Source organism: Kuraishia capsulata, genomic scaffold, assembly GCF_000576695.1.
Source record: "Kuraishia capsulata CBS 1993 genomic scaffold, Kuraishia_capsulata_scaffold_4, whole genome shotgun sequence".
Taxonomy (NCBI): Eukaryota; Fungi; Ascomycota; class Pichiomycetes; order Pichiales; family Pichiaceae; genus Kuraishia; species Kuraishia capsulata.
In genome coordinates this window covers 1220715-1248228 of record NW_019172953.1, presented here as the reverse complement: position 1 = coordinate 1248228, position 27514 = coordinate 1220715, and the positions used below count along the sequence as shown (strand labels likewise).

The window sequence follows — 27514 nt, the reverse complement described above, 5'->3', positions numbered from 1 at the left end:
ACTCATCCTAATTATTCAAAACATGGAACGCCTGGGTAGCACGAAGTGGAACAGAACCATAACTGGTAGGCTCCAAGCCGCTAAGAGTCTGGACATCATCTTCCATTAATATACCCTCACCTGGACCATATAGACTCTCATTGGAACCCAGACGATGCTCTGTGGGATAAAGCGCACGAGTTCCACTTCCTCCTGAGTACTCAATGCTATCCATGTTATTTTCATCATCTTGGTCGTCCAGTAAACTCTTCTTTAGATTATTTTTTTCGTCGCCATCTGTGACCGCTACCTGATAGCTAGGTGGCTCATCTTGGGTTCTGGTGCCAACAGAGGAGTCTGATTGAGTGGTCACAGAGGGAGTCAATTCAGATCCAAAGACGGGTGGAGGCTTGAACATGTTGGTCAACTGGCCCGACTGACGTTTCTCCAAAGTTGGTGGTCTGGGTGTCACAGGTTCTTTCTGAATGCGCATAGGGGCAGAAACTTCGCGGGTTTGATCATCCAAAGACAATCCCAATAATGCACTTGACACCGTTGCAGCCGATTCAGATTCTTTGGAATTAGTGCCTGCCCCGGGTAAACTGGTTCCATATGAACCTCTTGCAGATCTGCTGTATGGTTGATCGCTATTTGCCATTAGTGCATCAATGTTGTTGAAGTCAACGGTATTGTTTCGGTCTCGTCTAGCCAGATCGTAGCTGTTTAAGCTCGAGGGGAACGCACTTGGTGAAGATGCGTTGATAGACAAAGGAGATGCAGACAGTAATGTGGTTGAATTCACACTGTCATCTGAGAACATGCTTGTTGCGGAGTCGTGTAGACGGTTCATCATAATACCAGTAGACATCATTGGAGAAGCAGGTTGAAGAACAGCCTCGTTGAATGAGGGCAATCTCTCAGGTTGATCGTTGTCGAAGATTATCTCACCCGACTCGTAATCTACCGCATTGGCTACTCCAATGGAAAACTTTGGAGGTCCTTGTATCACAGAGTCATATGACGGTAGCTCTATGCTTTCTCCAACACAAAATGGCGATACCAGCACCAGTGGAGTATCCACAATCACCTCGTAATGATGCATTTTCACTGGGTCTCCGTTCTCCGGCCTCTTGTCCTCGGGTTTACTGATTCTGAAGCAGATCTGCAAGCGATGACGGATCTTGACGTTGTGAAAGGAGCAATCAGGGTACAGTCCACTATCTGGTGCCCCAGAATTTTTATGTGAGTTTTTTGGTACAGTGTTGGCTCCAAATGAAGACTTTCGAGAGGTGTTCCCCACAATTTCACCAAGTATCGGCGACTTGACAAGCGAGCTTTTGGAAAATATGCTTCTCAAAGTGCTTCCTCCCGTATCGAGTTCATCGTCGATAACCGCTGAATTGTTTGAGGCTTGAGGAGATAGGTTAGTTTGTGATCCGTTTGAAAAAATTGAGGTCAGTTCCTCACCATTCTCATCTTCTTCTACCAAGTCTGCAATATCTGTTCTGCTTTCGATGATGTTTTGGTGCAGATCCTTAATGAAATCAAAGTCATCGGCAGCTTGGAAAACAAGGGGAGACGTGATCTTCACAGGATTTGTAATGACAATGTCATCTGGAGCATTAGACTTAATCACATTAGTACTGCTGGAACTGTTGTTGTTCCCATGACTGAAGAAACTGTTAGAATGAGATCTGTTCCTGTGAGTAGGCTGTTGTGATGTGGGCTGTCTGTTCAAATGACCGTTATTGAAACAGGACGTAAGCAAATTATCGTTCACACAACCCTTGATAATCTCTGTTTTCAAAGCAGTAGATGGACCCTTCTCTTTCGTCTTAACCTCGAACAAAGTGATGGTGCGCTCTTTGATTCCGCTGGAATCAGTCTTTCCTACATCAACCTCATACTTCTGATCTTGAGATATATACGTGATCTTCTCAAGGATGTTCACCTTAACTCGTTTGACAGACAACGTTTTGATCAATGGAATTATCTTCACTTGCAGGTTGAATGTTGATGGTCGCATGATGTCATCCGCCACTCCAGAAGCTGGGCTCAGTTGCACATACTTTTTTGGGAAAAGAATCTCGTAGTTCATAGCATCGTTCCATACCTTGTTAACATAAATGGATTTGTTCAGAGTAGTTGCGGAGTCTGAAGGAGGCAATCGTATGATTGGCAGTCTGTAGTTGTAGCTAAGCAAAGAACTGTTACCCGTGGGCTGTTTGGACCGCATTGAAAGCTTGCGCTTGGGTGCAGTATTATGATTTCCGAGGGACTTCAAAAACGACCCGCTTGTCTTTGGTGATAGCGATGCAAAAATACTACTTCCACCTCCACCGGTAGACATGTTAGACGTGACTGGTGACAGTGACGGCTCTAAATCATCGAAGTTATTTGACAGACGATGAGGTGACGTAGACAGGAACACTGCTGCCGGTGGTTGTAAAGCCGGTAAAGCCAATCTCTCCAATTGCAGCGTGAAATGATGTTGCACTTGAGCAAGCGGAGTCAGGATGGATTCAGGCATGTTTATAGGGAACAACACAGGCATGATGAAGATGTAGTAGCCCGGGTTGAAAATTCGTCCACTTCCAGGGGCAGTACCAGACGACTGGTTGCGCTCTTCAGACTCTGGATCATATTCTTCAAAATCATCAGGCTGAAGCATTTCGAAATACCTTATTTTCTGCATGGGCTCTTTAGAAACCACGATACTCCCACTATCAGATGTGCTGGAAGTCGTTACCGAGTCAGTTTCTTGAAAATGAAAATGCAAATCCTCATCCTCATTATCATCTTTGTGGTTCTTAAAGGCAATGAAACAATCGCAGTTTCGTATATCGAGATCCCAATGTAAGTCCTTGGCAACCTTGTAGTCTTCTCTGTTCACCATCTTGGTCTTTCCATTCTTGCCAGGGTGTGGTACACCTTGAGGCCATTGATTTGAAACAACCGTTTCAAATCTTGCATGGGCTGTATACTGGAGAGAATGTGGTTTGCTGAGTTTCAAGATTACGGCAAAGGTATGGGTGACCCTATCGACTTCCTCTTGTTGATCAGCAGCTGTCGTTGAAATGTCTGCTCCCGGGAGCGATGGAGTGGGTGCCCTGCTAATCTCGTCGTCATCATCTGGATCCTCTGAGGCGCCAGCTTCAGTCTTCTTCTTTGTAGGAGCATGTGGCAAGAACAATATAGGACCATTACCAGAGATGAACGCCTGTAGCGAATGGTCCGAAGCTTTGTGGAACCCCAGAAATCTCGACGATGCAGAGGTTTTCTCCTCACTCAGCTTTAGAGGATTGATATTAAGACCTTGTGACGTAAGATATGCGACCAACTTCTCATTATACGACTTGAGATTCGGTCTGAAGTCGGAACTAAATGTGGCTGAGTTGGCATCAGTTGCACCAGGAACAAAAAAAGCGGGCTTCTTCCCACTGACTGTGTCCGCTCTCAAAGACCGAAGATCACCACTTGGTCCACTTGGCAAGCTTATGGACGAGGCAGCATGGGCATCGGAGCTAGATAGTGTCTTCTGCGTTGATCTTGAAGAGGATTCGGTGACTGAGAACGGGGGGTTTCCAGACTTGAACTGGCTAGACAAATCAGCTGATGGAAAGTACGAATTTCCAGTGGCGGTAGGCGAGGATGACTTTCCGAAAAAGAAAGACATCCTGGAGAGATCGTTTTGTCAGTGAGGTGATGATCTCGGTATGTCCTCTGGTGGTGGAACGGCTGATCCGGCTAGCGTGAAGCAACTTTCAAGTCAACGCTCCAATTTTGGTATTCAAATCGCTTTTGGTTGAAACCGGTAACTTTTGACACAGTCTGAATATTCCTAAGCCTGTGTTTGACGAGACTAGTCTTGTTTCAGCTTTCACGGAGCTTTGAAGCGGGCACTGCGAGCACGGGGTCTGGTTTCTTAACGCGAATGTGGCTCCAGTTAGGCAGCTTAATAAAATCAGTTGAGAAATCCAATATAATCGTTCTTAAAAGTGATCACCGAATATACAACAACCAGATTCCTACCCGTCTCTGCCGTATATCCGCCGTTAAGCCTTTGCAATGAATGATTGGAAATAGTTCTAAGTCTTCTGGTGAGGCGCGCACTTCCACCCCTCTGTCCAGATAGGGGGTGACACTCGGCAGAAGGCACAGCAGTTCCATGTTAGCCGTGAACAAGAAATTCACTATTGTTCGGCAGTTGGGAGTGATTTTCCGCTCCAATAGTAATCAGTGAAAACAGTGGAATCTCCGATAAGTTATTCCGGATCATGTAACTCCGAGGATAATACTTAAACAAAAATCCGCGGCTGCGTGGTTAAATCATGGCGAGCCGCATGTGCCGTAAGAGGCTGTCAAAGAAGGCTGAGACTATTTGCTGACCAGCCGGAGTTTTCTACTAAATTTTGACAAAGATATGCGTGCGGCAAAGCGATTTTGAAGTTTTTTTGCTTTTTTGTTCTACTCTTTAACGATGTGATGATGTTAATTTGGTGTGCATGTAGTATGCAAGTAATATATGCAAGTAAGAATCTAGTGAGCAGTTCGATGCTTCCGGAAAAGAAGATCCGTTCATTCATGGGGCAAATCCCGAGCGGCAGAAATAGAGCCAAAGCTGAGAGTTGTATTTGTGCTATGCGTTTCCGTCAGTTGCGACATGGCAAAAAAAACGGTGTGGTTTCTGACTTACAGAGGTGCTCAATGGTTCCATCTTCTTTAGTACTCGAAATCGGCAGTTCCGCGATGGCTATATTTTTCCGAGATCTACCACAGAAGTACGGGTCGTCGACTCATTTGACTGATCAAACTCCCGTCTCTTTTCCAACAGCTCTTTGAATTGATGCAGATGGCCTCTTTCTCCACCATCTACTCGCATGGCCCTCATGCCTTTTAGCAAACTCATTCAAATATGCGGCGTAATATTGGTTTATGCACAGAACTATTCTGCAAGCTACCAATGACATTTTTACCAATCTTTCCGTACCCCAGGTTCCGAGTTCTCACTGTCAGTCTAGCTTCTCACAATGATGTCCATAAAACAACAGAGGCCTTGTGTGGGACTCGGCCGGATCACATTGTGCCACCGTTTTCTGTCTGGTTCGCGGTTCGTATATCCATTGGTCGCTCCCAAACTAAGCTCGAGACAAGAAAAAATACATTGCATACCTGGTACTACCGCATTCAAAATAACCAGTCCAGCCTCCAGATATGACTGGAAATTCTCTCATAGGTCTTTTAGCTCGACATCAAGTCTACAAATAAGACGCGGGGTGGGGTCTAACGGGGTTTTCAGTTTAGTGCCTGATTCGGTCAAGGTTTTTGGATTGGCCCTAGGCATTGGATCAGTGGTGGTGTTCGTTGCATTACCCATTGCAACCATAGTGGTTCCACCGGTACTGTTAGGTGGCTGGCTGTTCGCGAGAACCATGTTACGGAGAAGAAGGAAAGAGCTGGATACGGTGATGGAGAAGTTAAAGAGTACTAAGCTCAGATACGAGGCCTTGGAACCAGAACTGGAAATCGGTGATACGAATCTGGCAAAGTTTGCGCTCCAGCGTTTCACGTATGCCCTACAGGATAACGAACAGAGTCTTGATGAGATTTTTGAGATGGGGTCGCAGACTTACCGTTTGGCATTGGGTCCTATTGAATCCCATAATCAAGAGTGGAGATTCAGAGATGGAGCGTATGCCTTGCTGGGCATTGAGCGCAGGGGAATCATCGACAAAAACTCGGAAGAACGCATTGGGACAATGTCCATAGCGACTCTTTCCAGCACTGTCCACAATCCTCTTGAGGCCATCATATCAGACTCGTTCTACAATATGGTGATCGAAGTGACCCCTAAGGGTCGTTTGGCCCGGACCTATACCATAGACACTCCAAAGGAGGTCATGGAAGGTGACGATGAAATTATTGATGTTCAGGGTCGTACCAGAGATCAGTAAAAAGCATGTAAATTGAATAATAGATGTACTTTCTAGCACGGTAGTAGAAGCTTTCAGTATCAACACATATCCTATATTGAACATTCGTCAAGTCTCTTCTATTTCTAACAGAAAGGCCTTCTGCATTTCTCCATCACCTAATATACTTAGTGCTTTCGTTTCTTTTCGAATTGCTTTAATGTTTTGGCTTCTTCTTTTCGGCCTCCGCAGCCTTCTCAGCTTCTATCTCCTCCACAACCTTTGCAATCTCGTCGTTGTCCAAATACTTGATAACCCTATTTGGCTTCATGACTGCGATTTCGATGTTCTTGGCTCCCGTCTGAACAACTTCCAGCAAAGATTTGATGGTGAGCTTGATGGTTTCCTCATCAGAAAGCTCAGTGCCTTCTTCTTCGTATTTTGAGTAGTTCTTCTCCAAAAACTCCCTCACCGTCTTGCTGCTCTTTCCGATCGAATTGGCCTTCCATGCAGAATATATACCAGATGGCTCCGTCAAGTATAGCCTTGGAGTGTTGTCGTTCTCATCGAATCCAGCAATCAATGTCGCGATACCAAAGGGTCTGACACCACCACTTTGCGTGAACCTCTGCTGAACACCAGCCACATACTTGGTGAGGTACTCTATTGTCACGGGGTCTTCAACCGTTAGCTTATGAGACTGGGCCTCCACTCTGGCCTTATCGATAAGGATTCTAGCGTCTGCATTCAATCCGGCAAATGCAAGTAACACATGATTATCCACCTTATTAATCTTGGAAGGTGTGATACGTGGGTCCTGAAGTTTCAAGGTGGTTCTCTTCTCGCATCCTAAAACAACAACCTCTTTACCCTTGACTCCCACCGCACACGTACCACGTTTGACCGCCTCCAGGGCATATTCCACCTCTGCAAAAAAAAGTTAGTAATTGGGATCACACCGAATAGAACAAAGTTCAATTGTGAATTTGTTACATTCACTTACGGAAGACGTGTCCGTCAGGACTGGACTATTGTTAGTAACTGCAATCACAGATCTAAAGAGGTGGCAATCGGGTTAAGACATAGAAGCCAATGGCAATCCCCCTATCTCCAAAGCAAAAAAAAAAACATACCTGAAAATGGATAAAGCACTATCGTAACCACTCATTTATTCAATTGGTGACAATTAGTCTGATTTTGCTTGAAGAACGGTGGCTATGTGATATGATAGTCAGGCGTATTGCCTTCGGTGGAGGTGCTGGAGACTGGAGAGTTGGTGCGAGCCGTGCTCCTAACCAAGAACATATCATAGATTTAAATAATTCAGTATTGGCACGATCACCAAGTTATATATTCATTCTCCAAACTGCATTTCCAGAAGTGTGTATACTTATTTTATTCATTGTTTAGGCAATGACTGGTGACCACTCTTCACCGAGAAAGCCAAAACTTCCGAAGCCACCAAAACAGATACCACGGAAGGAACACCATGCCAGACTCTCCTACCTATACCAGATATCCACTCTGATGGCTGCCAGAAGCGAATCTTCGGACAATGAAAAGGATATGGAAACACTTTCCAGAGTGTATGCGCGCAATCTGGATATTGTGTCGAAAAAAGCGGTGCTCAAACTATCACCGACAGTAAAGAGGTCTATATGCAAAAAGTGCCATAGAAGGCAGATTGAAGGCATAACGATGTCCACTCGCCTTTCCAATCCTTCGAAGAAAAAGACAAAAAACAACGACATCATGGAATGTTCTTGTAAGTGTGGCGAAACTAGGCGTTTTCCAATTGGAAAAAATCCAGATTTCACACCCTTTCACGAAAGAGAAGACCATGTGGTTGCCGAGGCCTAACCATTTTAAGGTACTTACGATCTCCACAGCTTTCATGACTGCTACGACTCACGCTAAGTTCTTTCGTTTTTATTTTCTGCATCACATTTAATGCATAGCTCAAATGTATAGAAACCTAATCGTACATTGCAACGTTATTAGTAACCTATGGATCCTGTATGTAGTCACCAACGAGGCCATTTTTGGTCAATATCTCCTGTTTCTTCGCCTGCGACAACTTGATATTGTGCTGTATTTGCTTGAACTCCCTCTCGGCTTCCTTGAAAGGTATACGAGTAAAACTTTCCATGGGCTGGTCCTCCTTGTCAATGTCCAGTTCTCCCATCATCGTCACGTTCTCACCTCTGATTATGTATGTGTCTCTCTCTTCGTCGGCATACCTCTTTCCTGGAAGGCATATTCTTTCAACAGCATCTTGGATGACCAAATTTGCTGGAAAAAAGGGTTAGCATTTGCTGTGAATGGGTAGTCTCCTCGAGTATCGGCGAAGAAGACTAGTGTTTCTGAATTGCTGACTTACCGAATTGATCAAATGTTCTCAAAACGCCAAAGATAGTTCTCTCATCTCTAAGATACACAAACACTTTGCCTGATGAAAAGGTTAGTACAGTTCTCGTTAGCCTTCAAGCAGTTAACATACGGTCGACAGAGCCTATGATTTGCGCGGCTGTGGTAAAAGAGTACGACTCCAAATAAAGATCCTCGCGTCTATCCTCGCTAGCTGGTGGGGTTGTTTCGGTTTCAGACATTATATTGATTGTGTGACCTACCAGTATAGACATGATTGCAGGTAGATGACGGACAGCTTCAAGTTGGTCTCCACGGCCAGCGAGAGAACTCACATTATTGTGCATTTGCACGACCCTAATTTGAATTTTTTCTCAGACGTGCATTAATTTTTTTTCACCTAGACAGGCTACCGATTGAAACCTCCTTTCAACACCGCCGCCTAGAAAAATTATAAGAATATGCCATCCAGAAACTCAGTCAATAGACCCAAGGACGGTATCTTGAGAAGGAAGAAGGCTGTTGGGCTGGCCAGAAAGAGAGCCGCAAAGAGATCATCCGCTCCTACAGGCAGATTCAGAGGACCAGCTTCGCTTGTTGGTACCGCCAAGTCCAGTGCAGTTGCCTTATATACTGGTGTGTCTCAGCCTACCGGTTTGCTCACTACTCAGACTTTGTCCAACAAAAGAAGAAAGAAGCTGGAACGTAACCAGATCTACGTTGATAGAAGAAAGGGTGCTGCTGATAAGCCAAAGGAGGACGACACCACTATGGATGTTGATGAGATGGTTCAGAAAAAAGAACAACAGGCTAAATCTATCAGAGAAGCTTTGTGGAGTGTTATCGAACAAGGGCGTTCAGTCCCAGTTATCAATGGGACAGAAGGAACCACCCTGGGTGGACCAAGCTATTAGGCTAGGATAACCTTCTGGACTAGCATTTCTCGCATTTGTACATTAGAATTGGTAAATATATTTTGCTGTGCTTTTAACGACAACGTTAACAATTGTTTTTCTTTGAAGAGGTTCAGTTCAAACCTTATTGGTTGTATTATTTAATGTTTTTGTCTATGCTAATATGATACAGGTGCTCTCCGTGCTCAAGAGCCAAAGAGCTCGTTCCACCTCTTGACAACCTTTCCGCTTCCAACACCAACAGTGACAAATGTCAGCACGATGTTCATGCAGATTATTATAAGCCCATTTAGCATGAACCTTGGGGCGAAAATCTTCCACACCATCAGGTGTCTTCTGAAATGAGCAGCCATTATAAGTGTGGAAAGCGTCAGACAAGACTGATAGATCAGAATACCCGTTGCGTTCTCGACTATTCGGGAAAAGAGTGTGATTGGTTTGTTTGTAGGTGTGATCTTCCATATTGACAAAAGAGCAACGCAGAGACTGACAATTATGAATGGTCCAAGAGTGTTCAAAATGACAGTCAGATGTGTGAATGGAAAAGTGATTTTTTCGTTCAGGATAAAGGCAACATCCCAATGAATGGACTGCAAAGTAGCCTGATGTCCAGATGTAAAGAAGTGCAAATATCCGATCAGACCCATGACGACGACAGAGATCATGTCGTGACGGATATCCAGAAGATCCGCTAACTCCAGTAGAGTCAACAGTTCGTAGATCATTAGGCACAAAGAAAGTCCTCCCAAAGGCTTGGAAACCAACAGAGTAGCAGCCAAAATGTTGATTACCAGTAAGAAGTAGCTGGAGCCATAAGCGTTGCCGTACCCAAGAATTTGAGCTTCCTTCTTTGCTGATGGAGAAGCTGATGCTGCTGCAGGTTCTAGACTAAGGTCTAGTCTGATACACAGAGGCCCAAGAAACCAGCCCACATTTCCAGCTATCAAAGCAATGCCCAATACTATTCTCGCAATAGTAATTTTGCTCAGTTTGAGCAAGTTCATGGGAATGCCAAGAGATTGGGTTAGAACAGCGTTGTGTTCCAAGTACTCAAGAGTCCAGTGAATGGCGGTCATGAACATCAAGCCTCTCAACCCAGTAGTTATCCATAGTGATGCAGCACCTTCAAAAGAGGATGATATCTTGTAGAAGCCCTCGATGATTTTTGGCAATAAATAGGCAGCTACAAACAAAAGAGCAATTGCCCACCAAGTGATCTGGAAGTTGGAAACGCATTTTGGCTGTTGTTCTTCTCGGCAAAGAGTAATGGAGGAGCTCACTCTCACCATGATAATGAATGACGCTGCGTGATAACAACCCCAAGCTCTTTTGAAGCTGTTTTGAAGGCGAGTAGCCTTAAACAGAGCACAGAATCCAAATGTGCTCAGCCAAAAGGCGACAAGTTTGTCCTCCCATATCACAAACGAGTTTGAGGTGAAGACCAGAGAGTGCATGATAATGAACGTCAATGCCATATAAGTCCATCCATTCAGATCCATGCGTTCTCTTGCCTGGCTGATCAACCATGGGATTGAATAACGATCCATGACTGGGGCCAATATGCCGTTCGCAATTCCAATTGCAACACCAAGCAGCAAGCTCCAATTGAGAGTCAAGTTGTCAGGTTTCAGTACGACATATAGCGATCCCATCAAGACAATCCAGACAAAACTGATGGCAATGCTCGAGCTAAAGAATTGAGGGTTCAACTGGGCAATGACCACTGATGGGATGAGCTTGGAGTAAACTATGAGTAAAGTCAAGGCGACTATGGTGATCACAATCCCAAGAGTGATACTGGTCAAGTCAAATCTAGCCCAGAGATCTTTACATTTCTCGAGGGAAAGCTCTTGATACTCTCTTGCCTCTTGCGCAAATGCAAACCATGCTTCGGGGCTGGTGCTAGGGTCCTGCACAATGACTGGCCATTTCTTCAACAGTTTGGAGAATTTCAGGTTCACCTCCTCGTCGTTTTTCAGCAGATCTGTGTTGTTCCTATACTGGTGAATCTGAACAGAAGTGTAGAAATTCGCATAGGCCAGCAGTTTATTGTCATGGTGGCGCGTGAATAACTCTTCGATTGGAAATCCAAGATTGTTGTAAGGAACTGGAAGTCCCATGAGAAAGGATAAGGAAGATACTAAATCGATTTGATTCACGGACCTGAAGCTCTTTCCAGCCTTTGAGATGTCATATGCCTTTTCTGCTTCGGCAACTCTTCCGAAAAATGGTGTTTTCGAGTACATGAACATTGCAGCTTCCACTTCATCAGGAGACTCTCCGCCGTGATTACCGGTCTGGTCCATTCCATGATCTCCCATCACCACCAACAACGTTTTATCGTCAATGGTTTGCATGAGATCCTTGAGAAACCCATTCATCTGAATCAGTTTCTGCTCCATGGCACTGTGACGGGGGCCATATCTATGTCCGCAATGATCTAAACCAAGCAGATGGCCAATAAGAACGTCCCATTCCGCAGAACGGTTAGTGATGGTCGGAAAAATATGCTCAATCACTCCATTGTCAACCGAATGCAAATCCCATACGTTAAGAGAATCGTAAGGACGGGTCAGGTTCTGGTATAGGAACGGGTTAAACAGTGCCGTCCAAGTATCGTCACCTACGAAAGCAACGTTTCTTTCATTGTGGTACAGCTGACTAACCCAATTGTCCTCGTCTATAGTATCTCCATCAAAATTGGACCCCGCATCTATAAACGTGGGCAGGGATCCTGTAGTCAACCCCTTTAATCGTTGCAACGTTGTGGTGGGGGGGTCGGCTATGAACTTCAACAAAAGCGAGTTCTCAGGCTCGTTCTGGAACAACTCGTACAAAGCAGTGAGCTTGTTGTGATATGGCTCAGTACTGCCCTCAACAGGTATAACGAAGTCGAACCTAAGTGCATCTATAACCACTATCACTGTTTTCTCGAAGGGCGATGCTTTGAGACATTGGTCTCTTCCCTGCTGATCCATACAATTCGACGTGAACGGCAGCACCTGGCGAGAAAGCAAAAATCCCTTTGTGAAAAACGCAAGCCCTATGATCTGGAGAAGACCTAGAAGAAACATCACCTTCACGTAGTAGCCATGCGAAATTCCTAGCTTCCTGTTTCTGAACTGTATTCTTTCATTGGCCTGGCGTAATAGCCTTTGCCTCACGTCAGGAAGCATACCATCAGGCACGCCCTCAGGGATCATGGGTATGCTCGGCAAAGTCTCAGGGCTCTGGGAAGGCTGGATACTGCCGTTCTTCGGTTCTCCTGGGGGCACAACAGGCCTTGTTGCAATGGGAACTTGGGCCATGGCTCGTGTTCGCCTTCAAACAACGATTCGCGTCAATTTGGCAGAACAAAAGAATTTCAGCAACAATCTGGTCACCTAAAATGTATATCGGTTCAGACTGTCTTATTGGTCCATTCCAGTATCGCCGTACCGGTAGGTCTGTAATCTTATAGAGTGCTGGCAACGTGAAACTGTCGGATCAGACTAGCCGCAAATGGGTTCCATACACGACCAAAGCCGTTATGAAAAGTTGGGCTAAAGATTTATGATATATCCTTATGCGAAGTAATTTCATACAAAAATCGAGCGGATTCACCATAATATCTTATATACCATAATGGATCCCCAGGAAAAAGTGTACGAAGCATTTTACCACTATGACTTTAATTCGGACGAGGGCTATAAACAAGGTCTACAGCAGGTGTACGAGCAGTACATAGACATGCACAATCAACAGAACCCAACCGAACAAATCACGGTGGACGGAATTGACAAAAGTGCTAAGTCAATTCTGAGTTTGCAGGCAAAGGTATTTTTCTTCTGCCAGAAAACTGGCGATATTCTGAGTCTGGATGACTATGAGGTTTGGAAGAGCAAGTACGAGAGTCATTCCAGACCGGTCACAGATACAGTTACAGAGACAGCTGCAGAAGCTCCTCCTTACTCTTCGAACTACGAGCATCTGGTCAACTTGATAATGAACAACCAGCCGGTTCCGGGTATCAAACAAATACCCAATGTTGTTCTTGACCCGAGTACGGGGTCGAAACATGTTCTCAAAGAAAGGAAGAAGCCATGGGAAGTTGCTGAGCCGACTGGTGGTGAGGAGGCTGTTAATGAAACAACTAGTACCGAGGAGGCTGTTTAAGTTGATGAAATAACACGCAATGGAGCCTAATGATCATTTCTATGCTTTAATATCGCCTTATGACTTGAAATTTTTTTAATGTCATCAAAATGCATCTGGCATATGGACAGGATGGTAGCCTGTGACTGACATCTTTCAAGGTCTACCGGAAAGGCTGGTTAAGCTACGTTTATGGCATCTCGCGATAGCATGGAATAGCCTACTGGGAAGAAAAAATAATGACATGGTTATCTTCTTGGTCTCTTTTTTGCATTGAAGGTTTTGCAATCAATATCATGTCTGGTGCTGATTCATGAAAAACGTATAGCCTACCGCAACGCGACGCCCCATGGCACCAAAATCTGCACCCTGCCAAGTACATGGCTCTAATTTAGACAGATTATTTAAGAGCACTCCTCAATAACATGAAATAATGAATTCACTTATTAAAAAGCGCCTTTTTCAGCAGATTCGCGTGGGAAAGTCGGTTGCCCTCGTATACCCTCGGTTTACCCTCGATCTGTTTCACGCGCTTCCAGACGCGCCTTGAATCCATCTGTTAGTATGTGGTCTTTATACCAGAATATCCACACCGAGTCTCCCATTGTTGTCTGTACGACAATGAAAGGAAGGAATAACCCGAACCAGGAATTTCGAGGGTTTAACGAACCAGATGCTATTGATGATGAGGAGCTGAGGTTTTTAAACGACACATACAGAACTGCTAAGAACAACGGTGGTCTACCGCAACAACATCGTGAAACATTCCAGGAGAGCACTTTTGACGTGAAAGAGTCTCGAATTTATGACAGTCTAGATGGTTCGGTGCCGAATACCCCTATTTCCAAAAAAAAACAGTTGATTGATGCTCCAAAATTGACATCCACGAAGTTGAGTGTGGCAGACAGCTTCACGAACATACTTCGAGAATTCACCAACAAACGTGTTTGGGTTCTTGCCATAATAGTTGTTCCAACAGTGCTTATATCAGTTGTTGCTACGGTTTTTTACCTGTCGTATGCCTTCCCTGTTCAGTCGATGCAAGACGCGAACACAAGGTTTGCAGCCTACGATTCTCAGTTACGGATTATCTCGGCGTATCAAAAGAGATCGAACAAAGACTATCTTCAGATTGTGCCTCAATTCCGCGACATCGAGGAGAAGCTCAGCAATTTGGACTTGGACTTATCTAAGAGAGTGGATTCCTTGGACATATCCTTTGACAAGGCTGTAAAAGAGCAGGTTCAAATCGCTGGCGATGTGGAGAGATTAAGCAAGCAAGTTCAGGTGATACAGGGCGAAGTTAACAAGGCCAACGAGGATGCAGATACATTGAGGGCCTTACTGGAAGCAAATGCTGGGGGTAGTTCCGAGAGTCTGAGCGAAGTCTGGACCAGGTTCACGGCTCTTCAAAATAAGACTGAAAGTTTGTTAACTGAATTTAATGACAAGATCGAGGAGATCACGATCAAAAATGAGCAAGCGAAGCGTCTCCTAGAGAAGAGAGACAAGAACTTGATTTCCATTGACCCTTCAACAGGAAAAGTGCTCATCAAGCCTGAGTTTGAGAAGTACATTTCAGAATTTGTTGCCAAAGCTCTGGAGCAGCACAAGGAAGACTTCTCTTTGCAGGACTTTGCATCCAAACTTGAGGTCAATCTACAAAATGAGGTAAGATCCAAGCTTCACGATGAAATACAGTCCATCAAAGAGGAAGTTTCAGCTTCCATCGCTTCCTCGAGGGGTTCTCACGACAATGGATCTGTTCCACAGCTGTCTGATTTTGAGCTTTCCCGCTTGGTTTCCAGAATTGTTCGTCAAGAAATCAAGAAATCCACTTCGTCGCAACAGACAAACTACGCTAGTCAGTCGCAAGGAGCCAAGATCATTCCTAAAGTGACAGTGCCACAGACGATACGCAGACCGAGAAAAAGAACAACTGCTCTGGAGCGGGTTGCCTGGGGCTGGTATGACTTCCTGAAGAGACAACTTGTTGGGGAGGTCTCGTTTGATCCACTTGGTGCTGGTGATGTCTACGACAGGCGAAACAGTCCAGCTAATGTCTTGGTGGATGACAATTCATTATGGCAAATTCTTGGTCACCCGGATAAGGTGAGCGTTGGAATCAGTCTGTCAGAACCCGTGCTTTTGAATCAAGTGGTGTTATGTCACCCAAATGATGTGGCTCCTAGCAGTACAGCTCCCAGGAAGATCGAGTTACTCGCTAAACCAGCAAAGGGTTCTTCTGGGAATTCATTGAGGCAAGTCTCCTCTGGGTTTATCCATGAGAACAAATTGTTTGCACCGGAGTACATCAAGCTTGCTGATTTGGAGTACAGAAAAGAGGGTGGGTCTTGCCAGAAGTTCGAGCTTAGCGTTGCTATAAAAGATTCTGAGACGCCCGTCTCAGAGGTGGTGATACTAATCAACTCAAACTGGGGCAATGATGATCTGACTGTGCTGAAATCAATCAGCATTTACGGGTTCAAGTCTCCCAAGACCGTAAAATCCTCCAATAGACTTGGGGGAATATTGAACAGTTTCAAGCATTTCAAGGACGATATTGACCACTCAGGTGCGACCCTGGGTGACGATGTTCCATTTTAATCGCTTCGGAACTTCGCTACTGTATAATATGTATTTCTGAGACGTATTTTACCATACTACCTAAGATGTTTCAACTATGACGGACTATTTCAGGTCGAGTTCCGAGTTTTGATCACGTGACTGATTCCCAGTCCTGGACACGAACAAAATGCGAGGCGTGTATGGTTGACGTGTTTGGATGTGAGGTCTTTTCATTCTGTTCAACCCCAATCGCCTTCCCACTTCGAGCTATTGAACGTTCCTCAGAAGAATGTCTAAGAGGATACCTAAAAAAGCGCTGGCCAAGGCTGCAGCGTCGTCTCGGGCCGGTGAAAGCGATTTCACCACTGAGTTAATTTATGAGAAGGGTGAATTGAGACCATTTGTGGTGACCACACCAAGTGCCAAATTGATAGAATCTCGTGAGGTTCATAAATTCGAAGAGAAAGTCTATTTGGCATTGCTGATCGTTTTTGCCTCGCTTGTTCGGTTGCACAGCATCTCAAATCCCGACTCTGTGGTTTTCGATGAAGTCCATTTTGGTGGTTTCGCCCGGAAATACATCAATGGTGACTTTTTCATGGATGTCCATCCTCCACTAGCAAAGATGTTGTTTGCAGGAGTTGCAAGTTTGGGTGGTTTCAAGGGCGATTTTGCGTTTGAAAAGATTGGTGACAAATTCCCATCCAACGTGCCCTACGTTTTGATGAGAGAGTTCCCAGCCGTGTTGGGAATTGCTACTTGTGTATTGGTTTACTTGACCCTGAGATCAACTGGTTGCAAGCCAATTGTCTCATTGATTACTGCTGCGCTTTTTGTCATCGAAAATGCAAACGTCACCATCTCGAGATTCATTTTGCTTGACTCGCCATTATTGTTCTTCATCGCTGCCTCTGTCTATTCTCTAAAAAGAGTCGAGAATGCAACTCCGTTCTCATTCTCATGGTACAGAGCTTTGTTTGCATCTGGAATGTCGATGGGTCTGGCTTTGTCGTCCAAGTGGGTTGGTCTTTTCACTATTATATGGGCTGGAGCAGTCAGTGCGTGGAACCTTTGGTTCACCATTGGAGACCTTCGGATCAGCACCAAGAAAATTTACGGTCAGATCATTGTCAAGGTCTCTGTTTTGTTGGGAATTCCTTTCTTCTTATACCTATTCTTTTTCTCCATTCACTTCCAGCTTTTGGTCAATGAAGGAGATGGAGCAGCCTTCATGTCTTCCGCGTTCAGATCCAGTTTCCGCGATGCTACAATTCCACAAAATACCCAAGCAAATGTTGGTGTTGGCTCAGTGGTTACTATACGTCATTTGAATACCGTGGGAGGATACTTGCACTCGCACAATCACTTGTACGAAGGTGGTTCAGGCCAACAACAAATCACCCTCTATCCTCACTTGGATGATAACAACAAATGGGAAATTGAATTGTATAACGTCTCTGAAGCTCCCACACAATTTGAACCAATTACGGATGGAACGAAGATCAGACTCAAGCACATTTTGACGCAAAGACGCTTGCATTCGCACGATGTCAGACCGGTGGTTTCCGAGCAAGACTGGCAGAACGAGGTCTCAGCTTACGGGTACGAAGGCTTTGAAGGTGATGCAAACGATGACTTTATTGTTGAAATTGTCAAGCAGAAATCCAAGAGCGGTGATGCTCAAAACAGGGTTCGCGCTATCGAGACAGTTTTCCGCTTGCACCATGCAATGACCGGCTGTTACCTTTGGTCCCACGAAACCAAGCTTCCCAAGTGGGGATTCGAGCAGCAGGAAGTGACATGTCCAACTCAAGGTATTAAGTCCCTTGGTTACTGGTACATTGAACAGAATGTGAGCCCATTCCTAGATGCCTCTGCTGAACGTGTTAGTTACCCAAAACTTACCTTTTTCCAGAAGCTTTTGGAACTACACCAAAGAATGTGGCAGGTGAACAAGGGGTTGACTGCCTCTCATGTTTATGAGTCTCGTCCGGCCTCGTGGCCTTTCTTGACCAGAGGTATCAGCTACTGGAGAAACGAGGGATCCCAGGTATACTTCTTGGGCAACCCAGTCACATGGTGGGCCTCATCCGTCTTCCTTTTTGGATTCTCTGTGTACGTCGTTTTCAGTTTACTGAAATGGCAACGTGGTTACAGTGTGGGCTCAAACTCAGTTGTGTTCAACTACAACGTTCAGATGTCCCATATTGTTCTCGGATGGGCCATTCACTATTTCCCATCCTTCCTCATGGAACGTCAATTGTTCCTGCACCATTACTTACCCGCCCTGTACTTTAGTATCTTGGGAGTCGGACAAACCTTCGAGGTACTCTACAGTTATGTCTTGCGTCCAAAGCGTTATGTTTCGGTCTACTTGTTTGTGATTCTCTTCACGGGTGCGTTGTACTACTTCGTCTCCCTGTCCCCACTGATCTACGGTACTCCTTGGATCAAGTCCAAATGTGAGACTTCTAAGCTTCTTGTCGGCTGGGATTACGACTGTAATGGTTTACCAGAGGAGATCAAAGGCTCCGAGACCATCGACATCTTCAGTGCTGAGGCCACCACTGCTATTGCGCCGCCTATTGAGGTTGAGGTAGTAGAGTCAGCCGCTCCAGTTGTTGAAGAGATCCTAGTGGAACAATCTGAGCACGTGGCTGCTGAGCCAGCTGTGGAAGTGGGCGAAACTCCGTTGGTGGACGATGAGGCTTCAAAGAAGCTGACAGAAGAGGGTTCTACTATGGCTGAGCCTGAAATTGAGGATCTGGAGACTAAATAAAATATACTGTAAGCTTATATGGTGAGTCATCACTATTTGACATTGATAATTGGAACTGTAAGTATATATGACGGCAACCATCGGTATATGCGCATTTATTCACTCGAAGGTTCTTTTTCAGCCGCACCTGGTAGCACACGACTTATTCTCACTTATCTTTCGCTCGAGAAAACGACACCTTACAAGTTACAATTCACCCTACGTTCCTACTGCTCAGCTTCCCAACAAAGTTATAGACTTACTAACTATGGATTTTGAATTAGAGCCATCACTCAAGTCGGTTATCGATCACGAGAGTCTCAAGTGGATCTTTGTTGGAGGAAAAGGTGGTGTTGGTAAAACAACCACCTCCAGTTCGGTCGCCATCCAGCTGGCTCTGGCTAACCCCAACAAGAACTACCTTCTAATCTCCACAGATCCGGCTCACAACCTGTCTGACGCTTTCTGTCAGAAGTTCGGCAAAGATGCCAGAAAGGTTGAAGGCATGGACAACTTATCGTGCATGGAGATTGATCCTAGTGCTTCTATGCAAGAGCTGCAGGCCTCTTTCGGCGAGAGCGATGGTAATGATCCTTTGAAATCGATAATGGGCGACGTCAGCTCATCGATTCCGGGTATTGACGAAGGCTTGTCTTTTATGGAGGTAATGAAACATATCAAAAATCAGACTTCTGAAGACAACGAGGTTATCAAGTATGATACCATCATCTTCGATACTGCTCCAACAGGCCATACTTTGAGATTCTTGCAACTTCCTACAACATTGGGCAAATTGCTTAGCAAGTTCAATGAGCTCAGTGGAACCTTAGGTCCATTGATGAACATGATGGGTGGTAATCAGAAGCAAGAAATATTCGCCAAACTGAAGGACTTGCAAGAACAGGTGTCTGAGGTAAATAAGCAGTTCCAAGATCCAGAGCTTACCACTTTCATTTGTGTGTGTATCTCCGAATTCTTGTCACTTTACGAAACCGAGAGGCTCATCCAAGAACTGATATCCTACAACATGGACGTGAACTCCATCGTCGTCAACCAGCTGTTGTTCTCAGATGATCATGACTGTCAGAGGTGCAAAGCCAGATGGAAGATGCAAACAAAGTACTTGGACCAAATGGATGAGCTCTACGAGGATTATCATGTTGTGAAGATGCCGTTGCTCGGAATGGAGATTAGAGGCGTTGATAACTTGAAGAAGTTCTCCAAGTTCTTGATTGAACCTTATGATCCTAAGAAGGATGGTGCTCTTGTTTTTGACCTGGAAGAAAAATAAATACTAATACACGAAGCATCTCCGTCGAAAAAAAATAAAGCCGCTAGAATATAAGCAAGAGCCACAAAAATGGCATATCATTCGTGCTCTAATAATAGTGGTAGCAAAAAAACAAAGTTCGTATAGCGGCGAGTAGTTTCGATCTACCGACATCAGGGTTATGAGCCCTGCGCGCTTCCACTGCGCCACGCCGCTTGTGATATGATGATTGTAATCTTAGGACAGACATATGTCTCCAAACCTGTTTAATATTCGTAATGGGCTCATAACCGTCATCATTTTGACGTTTTCAGATATTACATAATGCTTTTTTGCTTATCGTCTCTCATGCAAAGCACTAGGCTTCGGCCTTTGATCTTAGACAGATTCAATGAATACCTGTGTACTTCCACAGTTGCGCTTCTTTGAGGTTCTAATGTTTCCTCAAAAATCGAACGCCATTGTGGGAGAATAATTGTTTTAAGACCTAACGTTAAAGGCTAGTAGCGCCTTCGAGTAAGCCATTTTCTAATAAGGAATAAGTGGAACAGAAACAGGCCTCTTCTTTCCCGGGTGTATTACTCTTATGAGCAGGATGATTTTAATCCCGTTTCAAATTTAAGCATTATGTCTACGCCTTCAAAACCATCTCAACTACCGCAGATACAGAAGCTTAAAATGACTCGATTTCACCCCCCTGCACTTCTCAAATATTGCAGGTGGGCTGTTATTCTTTCGTGATCGATATTCCTCAACACAATGGAACTGCTGAGATTCAAAGTCCTTGCTTGATGACGTTCCTGCAATGGCGCTAACGCCTCTATTGTTAACCGTTATCAATAGCGGCCTCCGTCGGCCCCTTCTCAATATATCAAATTATAACCGTCAGGGCCGGGCTCTGCATGCCAATTGTCTAATATGTGCGTCAATTTGGTAACTACCAGAAAATTAAAAAATTGGACCGAATAAATTGCAGCCACAAGCCACCGGCAACTTTCCGGGTGTCGGATATCTCTGCTGTAACTGTGGAGGATCAATCCGGACTTTGGTTATCACGCAACAAGAGCCGTGCAGATAAGCCAAAGTCACACTTTCTTGTTCGAATAACCCATAGGAATTACGTTCTTCATTGTATCCGCTTCTTCTCCACAATGGGTGTCTCAGTTTTAACCTATGCAAACTTTTTTTCCGCTGAGCTCGTAATCAAACTTTATAAATACTACAAAGGAGAATGCACAGATCTCAACATGTCTGGACCCGCATATCCATAATCTTTGAGAATTGACTGAGGCTTATCATGAGCGACGGTGAGAACGCAGCGAGCTCTTTGGAAGCTAAGAATGTCAACTTAGTTACAGAAAAAGTCGTTTCTCGGGATAGTAGTGACGAGGACGGCATCATCATTTACAAACCCACAGATGTGGATCAATTAGCCGAACCTTTGAAATTTGACACTTCCTTGACTTTCAAGTTCAAAAGCTTCTTCAAGGGTAGGACTCATGATGACGACAAGATCGCCACCAGGCTATCACTCTTCGAGAATCCTGATTTTGAAATTGCTAAGAAGTACTATCCTAAGAAGAAGTATGAGAACTACCACGCTTTCGACCCTTACCTGAGATGGACTTTCAAGGAGGACAGACAGTTGACCAGGAAGATCGATTTTAGGATCTTTACAATGGTCTGTGTCCTATTTTTTGCCTTGAATCTTGACAGAGGAAACCTGAGTTCTGCAGTTGCCGGAGGACTATTGGATGATATTGGTCTCAGCACTGATGATTATAACAACGGAAACACACTGCGGTCTGTTGGATTCATTATCTCTGAAATTCCTTCCCAAATGCTTGGTAAGAAGTTTGGCCCTGATTGGTGGATTCCAATCCAGGTGTCAATCTGGAGTCTTATTGCTCTTTTCCAATTCTTCATGAATAACACCAAGTCGTACTTGGCACTGCGCTTTTTATTAGGAGTTGCCCAAGGAGGTTTCATTGCAGATGCTGTTCAGTACCTGTCATACTTCTATACCAGAGAGGAAATCAGTTTCCGTTTGTCGCTATTCTGGCTCACTGATTCCTGCTCGGGAATTATCAGCAATCTGTTGGCTATTGCCTTTTTGAAGGTTAACCTTCACGGAAAAGAAGGATGGCGTTGGTTGTTTTTGTTTGATGGTTTGATCACATTGGCTATTGGAATTACCTCGTTTTTCTTCATGGTCCCTGGCCCTACTCAAACTAAGACTAGATGGAACAAAAAAGGAGTCTTCACCGAAAGGGAAGAGAAGATTATCACTAATAGGCTTCTTCGTGATGACCCCTCGAAGTCGGATATGCACAACAGAGAAGGTATCAGTTTCAAACAATTCTTGAAAACTCTGTCTGATTTTGATCTTTGGCCAGTGCTCATCATGTCCTTTGTTTTTGAGATTCCTCAAAATCCAATCAAAGCTTACCTGAACATCAACTTGAAAAAACTGAAATTCTCAAGGAATACTATCATTTACTTGAACATCCCTATAGAGGTCATGACCAGTATCACCATTGTGCTGATTACGTTGTTGTCTGAGCTTTTCAATGAAAGATCCCTTGTTTCTTCTTTACAACAAGTTTGGATTTTGATTGTTGTTGCTGTTGAGTATGCTAGAGTGAATACATTGAGTCCATGGGCTCAATATGCCATCATGTTTTTCGCTATTGGAAATCCGTCGGCTCAAGCTATCATTGTGTCCTGGTGTTCCAGATTGTCCTACTCTGTGAGAGCAAGAGCTATCTCCTCGCCCATGTCTAATATTGGTATTCAGCTTGCTGGTATTGCAGGAAGTTACATATACCGCAGTGACGATGCGCCCCACTACCACCGTGGAAACCGTGTTATCATTGGTATATGTGTCATGAATATCGCTCTTTATGTTTTTACAAAGCTCTACTATATTTGGAGAAACAAGACCAAGACCCAGAAATGGCAGGCTTTATCAGATGAACAGAAGGAAGATTACTTGTCCAAACATGAGAATGATGGTAACAAGAGACTGGATTATTTGTTCGAGCATTGAACGCGTTCGAGGGTGAATTTTTATATATTTTTGTAATCTTTTTTCATACTTCTGAGCTACTCATGAAGTATTGTTCGACCTTATATCAAAACACTTTTAACTTTTGAACCGTTTCAAAAACGCATGCATATGCACATTACACTCCGCAGTTCTTGGCTCTGCACTACCTACACCGGGTCAACTCAGGTATCCGGAAACTGTGGCTGTTCGAGAGGCTCGAGCCGCTCAAACCGTATTATTAGAGTATTTTATCCACAGATTACGTTTACCCAAGATATCAAATCCCGATAAAAATGGTCCGACTTGAGTTTCCAAGCCGGGGTTTGGTGAGACTACTTCATTCCTATCTGAGCCTTATAGAACACACGAACTGCTGCCAAGAAAACTTACTTTGGGCAGTGAGATAAGCTTCAACAATGACAACCGTTACTGTACAAGAATCTTCTTCGTCATCAGGGCAAACAAAACTCCCAATTGTTGGTGATACCTCTGACAATAAACCAAGATGGTCCAATAAGCCATTTGATTTTACCGTTCCCCCAGATCTCGAGGGAAAGTTTCCGGGGTATAGAACACCAGAGTCGGAATCTCCATATCTCTACGCGAGAAGGCAAGGAATTCAGTATCCCAATTACACTCAATGGAAAATGGAGCCTTATGTTGAGAAATCTGGTTTTCAAGACAAAGGCACCCTTTCCCATCCGGAAAAGAGCAGCCTTTTGAAAGCTGCCAAAGAGGTTATTCATTTGACCCCATACTGTGGTACGGAAATTGTGGGGTTGAAACTTTCTGAGCTCACTGATGAACAGAAGAATGACTTGGCCAGGTTAGCTGCCGAAAGGGGAGTTGTTCTCTTCAGAGACCAGGATGATCTCCATATCAGAGCGCAAATCAAGTTCACCTCTTATTTTGGAGAACCACATATTCATCACCAAAGTGGGATTATTCCGGACTTGCCTTGGGTACATCCAGTCTATAAGGACGAAACCTCGGTGAATGGTCTCACCTCACAAGTTTGGCACTCGGATGTCCCATATGAGCTTAATAGTGCTGGTATCTCTACATTGAGATTCGATGTTCTACCTCAAACTGACAGTGGAGAATTCATTGGAGGAGACACCTTATTTGCTAACGGATATCTGATTTACGAGGCTCTTGATCCCCAGTTCAGATCCTGGTTGGAAACTCTAAAGGCTAGAAGCAGTGGCTTTGGACAGGCTGCTCTGGCAGCAAAAAGTGGCTTGGAAACCAGAAGACCACCTATTATTACAGAGCATCCTATCGTGAGGACAAACCCAGTCACAGGATTGAAGTCTCTTTATATTGCCGAGAACTTTACTACCGAAATTGTCGGACTGGAGAAGAGGCTGAGCAGAAGTGTCTTGGATTACCTCTTCGACCATGTTAGGAGATGTTTGCAGTTTCAGTGCCGTATAAAATGGACTCCAAATGCCGTTGCAGTTTGGGATAATAGGTCACATTTTCACACTGGTATCTTTGATTACTTTCCCAAGACAAGGCATGGAACCAGAGTGATTGCGCAAGCAGAACGTCCATATTTCGACAAAGACTCGAAACTATTTAGTGAGGTCAAATTTAAGGGCTACACCACTGTATAGTTGATTAATAAGGGTTTTTTGTTAAGCTAAAATATGTAAAACATTTTACTAAACTAAATCAAACAGTTTTTGAAATTTTCTCAATGGAGGGTGGAAACACGATACCGTTAGCTTTTTTCACTTGATCAAATATCTTCAGAACCCGTATCGACTCATCCAACGGATGGTCAACTGGCTCCAATAACGAGTCTCTAATGGAAATAGCTGCAACGTTGGCTTCATAGTAGTAACCAAGACCTCCGATTGTTCCTATTTCCAAGTTAGTTCCTTCTGGACTTCCGTTAGAGTACAGAGTTGCTGTACTCGGCTTTGATGCTCTGTCCAGCTTGATGTAACCCTTTGTTCCTTCAATCAAGACACTGTCGCGAGGTGACTCTAGGCTGAAAGATCCGCTGGCTGTCCCAATTGCATTCAGATCATTAAAAACCAGAGAAATGCTGGTGGCTGTGTCAATCTCTGGAACATCTTTGGATTTCAACGAAAAAGTCTTCACAATTGGATCTGTCTTGGCTTGCGATAACAGCAAAAGATCTGTCCACGCAATAGAGTAAATCAGGTTGTCATACAAAACCCCAGGGCCCAGTTCTGGATTGTATAATCTTCCGCTTTCATCAAAAGGACAATTATGACTCAGATCGGCACTTACTCTATGGACTTCCCCGATAACCTTGTCTTGCAATATCAACTTTTGAATTGCCTTGGTTGTTGGGAGAAATCTTGTCCAAATACCATCCAAAATAAACAGCTTGTTTTTAGCTCCCACTTCTTTGAGATGCTGAGCTTGCTCGTGGTTAATTGTGAAAGTCTTTTCCACCAAAACATGTTTTCCCGCTTGCAACGCTTGCAATGCCAGCGGATAATGAAGAGCGTTCGGAGCAGCTATATAGACTATGTCAATATCGCTTTCGGCCAAGAATATCTCCCAAGAATCGTAAGTTTGAGGAATTCCAGTAGCTTCGGTATTCAAAAGTTTGATAAAAGACTCGGCTTTTTGAATCGAGGTGGTTGATACCACCGCTTTAAGCTGGTGATTCACCAGCTTTCCGTGGATGGCATCAAGCTCATAATTAGAGAACACGTCGTTTGCCCATTTTGCTGCGAAGGCTCCAAGACCAACTATTCCCCATTTCAATTCGAATGAATCAGACATCCTCAATTTCAACCTTACAGAAATGAATATGGAGACGAGCTGACTGAGAACCTCGACTTTTTGAAGCTCTTTTCAGTGCGAGGTGCGATAACAGATCCATGCACCACTGCATACAGTTACGTTCCATTCCGGAGGCCACGACTGTGGCTGGTAAAGCATTTCCGGGCTTCAAGATGACGAATCTAACCGGCCCATTCCCGAATATATTCCTATCTTCTGAGAGGTACAGTTTGGTTTTTATACACGATGATAACCATGTTTTTAGTTAATTAATCCGGAGAAATAACCTCATCGAGAAATCTAAACGTTCCAGACTTCAATGCCTCTTCTCCAGACAAGCCTGCCGGAATTAACCGGTGTTTACAACAGTAAACTTGTCAAACTTGTCAAAAAGCCGTTGAAAGGAAGTAAGCTCGTCAGAGGGAAAGAGTACCCGATCGGCTTAGATCTGGTTGTGGAGTCTCAGGATGGAACCTTATCAGGACTTGATATTGCAGAAGTGAACCAGTTTTTCCAGGATTTGGGAGAATCTGGAACACTATTACAACTTATCACGGAACATGGGCTGGTGATAATTCAAAACTTGAACTCCACGGATCCAGAGCATTATTCCCAGATTGTCAATAGCTTTTTCAAGGCTCAACAGTACCATGAGTTCGAGCAAGTTGGTTTGTTAGCGGTTAGAGAGAAGGTTAAGAAGGCGGTCAGTACTGTTGGTAATGACGATAAATTGAACAAAAACCTCGGCAAGTTGAGTGCTCATCAAGAGTTCTCCAGATATCTTGATTATCCTCATGTTTTGACTTTTTTTGCTGAAAAGGCACCCAAGTTGGGTGGTGGGCAGTCCACTACAACGCATGCAACAGAGTTGTTTGATCGCGTTGTTAACAAATTCCCTGAGTTCATTAGGGATCTGTATGAAAAACAAGGAAACCATGTTTCTCAAAAATTCAGCTACAAAGTTTCTGGTGAGTCAAAATTCAAAATTTCCTGGACGGACGAAGGAGCCTTTGGCAAATATATTACCCAGGAGGAGAAAGACAGCGAAGATATAGAGGCCATGAAGGCTAAGGCAGTTCGTCTTGCAAACGAACGTGTTAGCAAGAATGTTGAGTTCGACGAACATCATGACTTAATTCTTCACCAAACCAGTGACATAGTCCAGATTCACCCTCTTACAAAAAACCCAATCATCTTCAGTAGTTTGCCTACTTATTACGGTGGTTATTATAAGGCAAAGAAGGGTAAAACAGAGGATGAGATTTCTCAGTTGACTCCTCCTCCTCTCTCTTATGGTGATGGTGATTTGATACCGGAGAAGTACCTCGATTATTTGTTTGAGCAATCCCAGGAACTTGAGTATACTCATGATTTCGCTGACGGAGACATTCTGTTTTTGGACAACTTTTCCGTTTACCATGGTCGCAACCCATATACACGGGGTGACAGGACAATCCTGGCCAGTTTTTGGGAGCAGAAAGATTCAAGCAGACCAAAACCGTATAAACCACAAACTTTGGAGGAGCTCATAAAACCCTCGATTTGATCAAAAAAATATGCAATCATTTGATTCAACAGTTTTTGAGACTAAGTAGACCATATTTCATCGCAAGGCCATCCCAATTAGCTACAACTAACCTTTAGCATTATTGAGTACGCAGTCTGTGTCATTCGCCATATATAATTATCATTGGCCTCTCCCAAATCAAAGGTAATTTTCACTTCGAATTGTCAATGCTAATGCATATCTTTCAATGCCCCTCTTGATGCAGATGAGCAGCTGCATTGTCTGCA

General features: G+C 44.2%; 16 protein-coding genes across 16 annotated transcripts; 11 read left to right on the top strand and 5 right to left on the bottom strand.

The window, feature by feature from the left end:
• Positions 1-7: 7 nt before the first annotated feature.
• On the bottom strand, positions 8-3655 carry KUCA_T00003779001 (uncharacterized protein; the record flags this gene model as incomplete). Its single annotated transcript, XM_022602227.1, has 1 exon — positions 8-3655. The coding sequence occupies one exon, from the start codon at positions 3653-3655 to the stop codon at positions 8-10; it is 3648 nt and encodes a 1215-aa protein (XP_022459792.1).
• Positions 3656-4464: 809 nt separating this feature from the next.
• Positions 4465-4821, top strand: KUCA_T00003778001 (uncharacterized protein; the record flags this gene model as incomplete). Its single annotated transcript, XM_022602226.1, has 1 exon — positions 4465-4821. One exon carries the CDS (start codon positions 4465-4467, stop codon positions 4819-4821), a length of 357 nt encoding a protein of 118 aa, XP_022459791.1.
• A 188-nt stretch (positions 4822-5009) lies between these two features.
• KUCA_T00003777001 (uncharacterized protein) lies at positions 5010-5933 on the top strand (the record flags this gene model as incomplete). The annotated part of the gene is made up of 1 exon (XM_022602225.1): positions 5010-5933. The coding sequence occupies one exon, from the start codon at positions 5010-5012 to the stop codon at positions 5931-5933; it is 924 nt and encodes a 307-aa protein (XP_022459790.1).
• Positions 5934-6108: 175 nt separating this feature from the next.
• KUCA_T00003776001 (uncharacterized protein) lies at positions 6109-7059 on the bottom strand (the record flags this gene model as incomplete). Its single annotated transcript, XM_022602224.1, has 2 exons — positions 6109-6818; positions 7044-7059. 2 exons carry the CDS (start codon positions 7057-7059, stop codon positions 6109-6111), a joined length of 726 nt encoding a protein of 241 aa, XP_022459789.1.
• A 245-nt stretch (positions 7060-7304) lies between these two features.
• On the top strand, positions 7305-7751 carry KUCA_T00003775001 (uncharacterized protein; the record flags this gene model as incomplete). Its single annotated transcript, XM_022602223.1, has 1 exon — positions 7305-7751. One exon carries the CDS (start codon positions 7305-7307, stop codon positions 7749-7751), a length of 447 nt encoding a protein of 148 aa, XP_022459788.1.
• A 145-nt stretch (positions 7752-7896) lies between these two features.
• KUCA_T00003774001 (uncharacterized protein) lies at positions 7897-8500 on the bottom strand (the record flags this gene model as incomplete). Its single annotated transcript, XM_022602222.1, has 3 exons — positions 7897-8183; positions 8272-8340; positions 8392-8500. The coding sequence occupies 3 exons, from the start codon at positions 8498-8500 to the stop codon at positions 7897-7899; spliced, it is 465 nt and encodes a 154-aa protein (XP_022459787.1).
• Positions 8501-8719: 219 nt separating this feature from the next.
• On the top strand, positions 8720-9172 carry KUCA_T00003773001 (uncharacterized protein; the record flags this gene model as incomplete). Its single annotated transcript, XM_022602221.1, has 1 exon — positions 8720-9172. The coding sequence occupies one exon, from the start codon at positions 8720-8722 to the stop codon at positions 9170-9172; it is 453 nt and encodes a 150-aa protein (XP_022459786.1).
• Positions 9173-9357: 185 nt separating this feature from the next.
• Positions 9358-12480, bottom strand: KUCA_T00003772001 (uncharacterized protein; the record flags this gene model as incomplete). The annotated part of the gene is made up of 1 exon (XM_022602220.1): positions 9358-12480. One exon carries the CDS (start codon positions 12478-12480, stop codon positions 9358-9360), a length of 3123 nt encoding a protein of 1040 aa, XP_022459785.1.
• A 316-nt stretch (positions 12481-12796) lies between these two features.
• Positions 12797-13327, top strand: KUCA_T00003771001 (uncharacterized protein; the record flags this gene model as incomplete). The annotated part of the gene is made up of 1 exon (XM_022602219.1): positions 12797-13327. One exon carries the CDS (start codon positions 12797-12799, stop codon positions 13325-13327), a length of 531 nt encoding a protein of 176 aa, XP_022459784.1.
• A 543-nt stretch (positions 13328-13870) lies between these two features.
• Positions 13871-15913, top strand: KUCA_T00003770001 (uncharacterized protein; the record flags this gene model as incomplete). The annotated part of the gene is made up of 1 exon (XM_022602217.1): positions 13871-15913. The coding sequence occupies one exon, from the start codon at positions 13871-13873 to the stop codon at positions 15911-15913; it is 2043 nt and encodes a 680-aa protein (XP_022459783.1).
• A 250-nt stretch (positions 15914-16163) lies between these two features.
• On the top strand, positions 16164-18653 carry KUCA_T00003769001 (uncharacterized protein; the record flags this gene model as incomplete). Its single annotated transcript, XM_022602216.1, has 1 exon — positions 16164-18653. The coding sequence occupies one exon, from the start codon at positions 16164-16166 to the stop codon at positions 18651-18653; it is 2490 nt and encodes an 829-aa protein (XP_022459782.1).
• A 247-nt stretch (positions 18654-18900) lies between these two features.
• KUCA_T00003768001 (uncharacterized protein) lies at positions 18901-19923 on the top strand (the record flags this gene model as incomplete). The annotated part of the gene is made up of 1 exon (XM_022602215.1): positions 18901-19923. The coding sequence occupies one exon, from the start codon at positions 18901-18903 to the stop codon at positions 19921-19923; it is 1023 nt and encodes a 340-aa protein (XP_022459781.1).
• Positions 19924-21199: 1276 nt separating this feature from the next.
• Positions 21200-22951, top strand: KUCA_T00003767001 (uncharacterized protein; the record flags this gene model as incomplete). The annotated part of the gene is made up of 1 exon (XM_022602214.1): positions 21200-22951. The coding sequence occupies one exon, from the start codon at positions 21200-21202 to the stop codon at positions 22949-22951; it is 1752 nt and encodes a 583-aa protein (XP_022459780.1).
• A 416-nt stretch (positions 22952-23367) lies between these two features.
• KUCA_T00003766001 (uncharacterized protein) lies at positions 23368-24570 on the top strand (the record flags this gene model as incomplete). Its single annotated transcript, XM_022602213.1, has 1 exon — positions 23368-24570. The coding sequence occupies one exon, from the start codon at positions 23368-23370 to the stop codon at positions 24568-24570; it is 1203 nt and encodes a 400-aa protein (XP_022459779.1).
• A 58-nt stretch (positions 24571-24628) lies between these two features.
• KUCA_T00003765001 (uncharacterized protein) lies at positions 24629-25720 on the bottom strand (the record flags this gene model as incomplete). Its single annotated transcript, XM_022602212.1, has 1 exon — positions 24629-25720. The coding sequence occupies one exon, from the start codon at positions 25718-25720 to the stop codon at positions 24629-24631; it is 1092 nt and encodes a 363-aa protein (XP_022459778.1).
• A 319-nt stretch (positions 25721-26039) lies between these two features.
• Positions 26040-27266, top strand: KUCA_T00003764001 (uncharacterized protein; the record flags this gene model as incomplete). Its single annotated transcript, XM_022602211.1, has 1 exon — positions 26040-27266. One exon carries the CDS (start codon positions 26040-26042, stop codon positions 27264-27266), a length of 1227 nt encoding a protein of 408 aa, XP_022459777.1.
• Between the last annotated feature and the right edge of the window lie 248 nt (positions 27267-27514).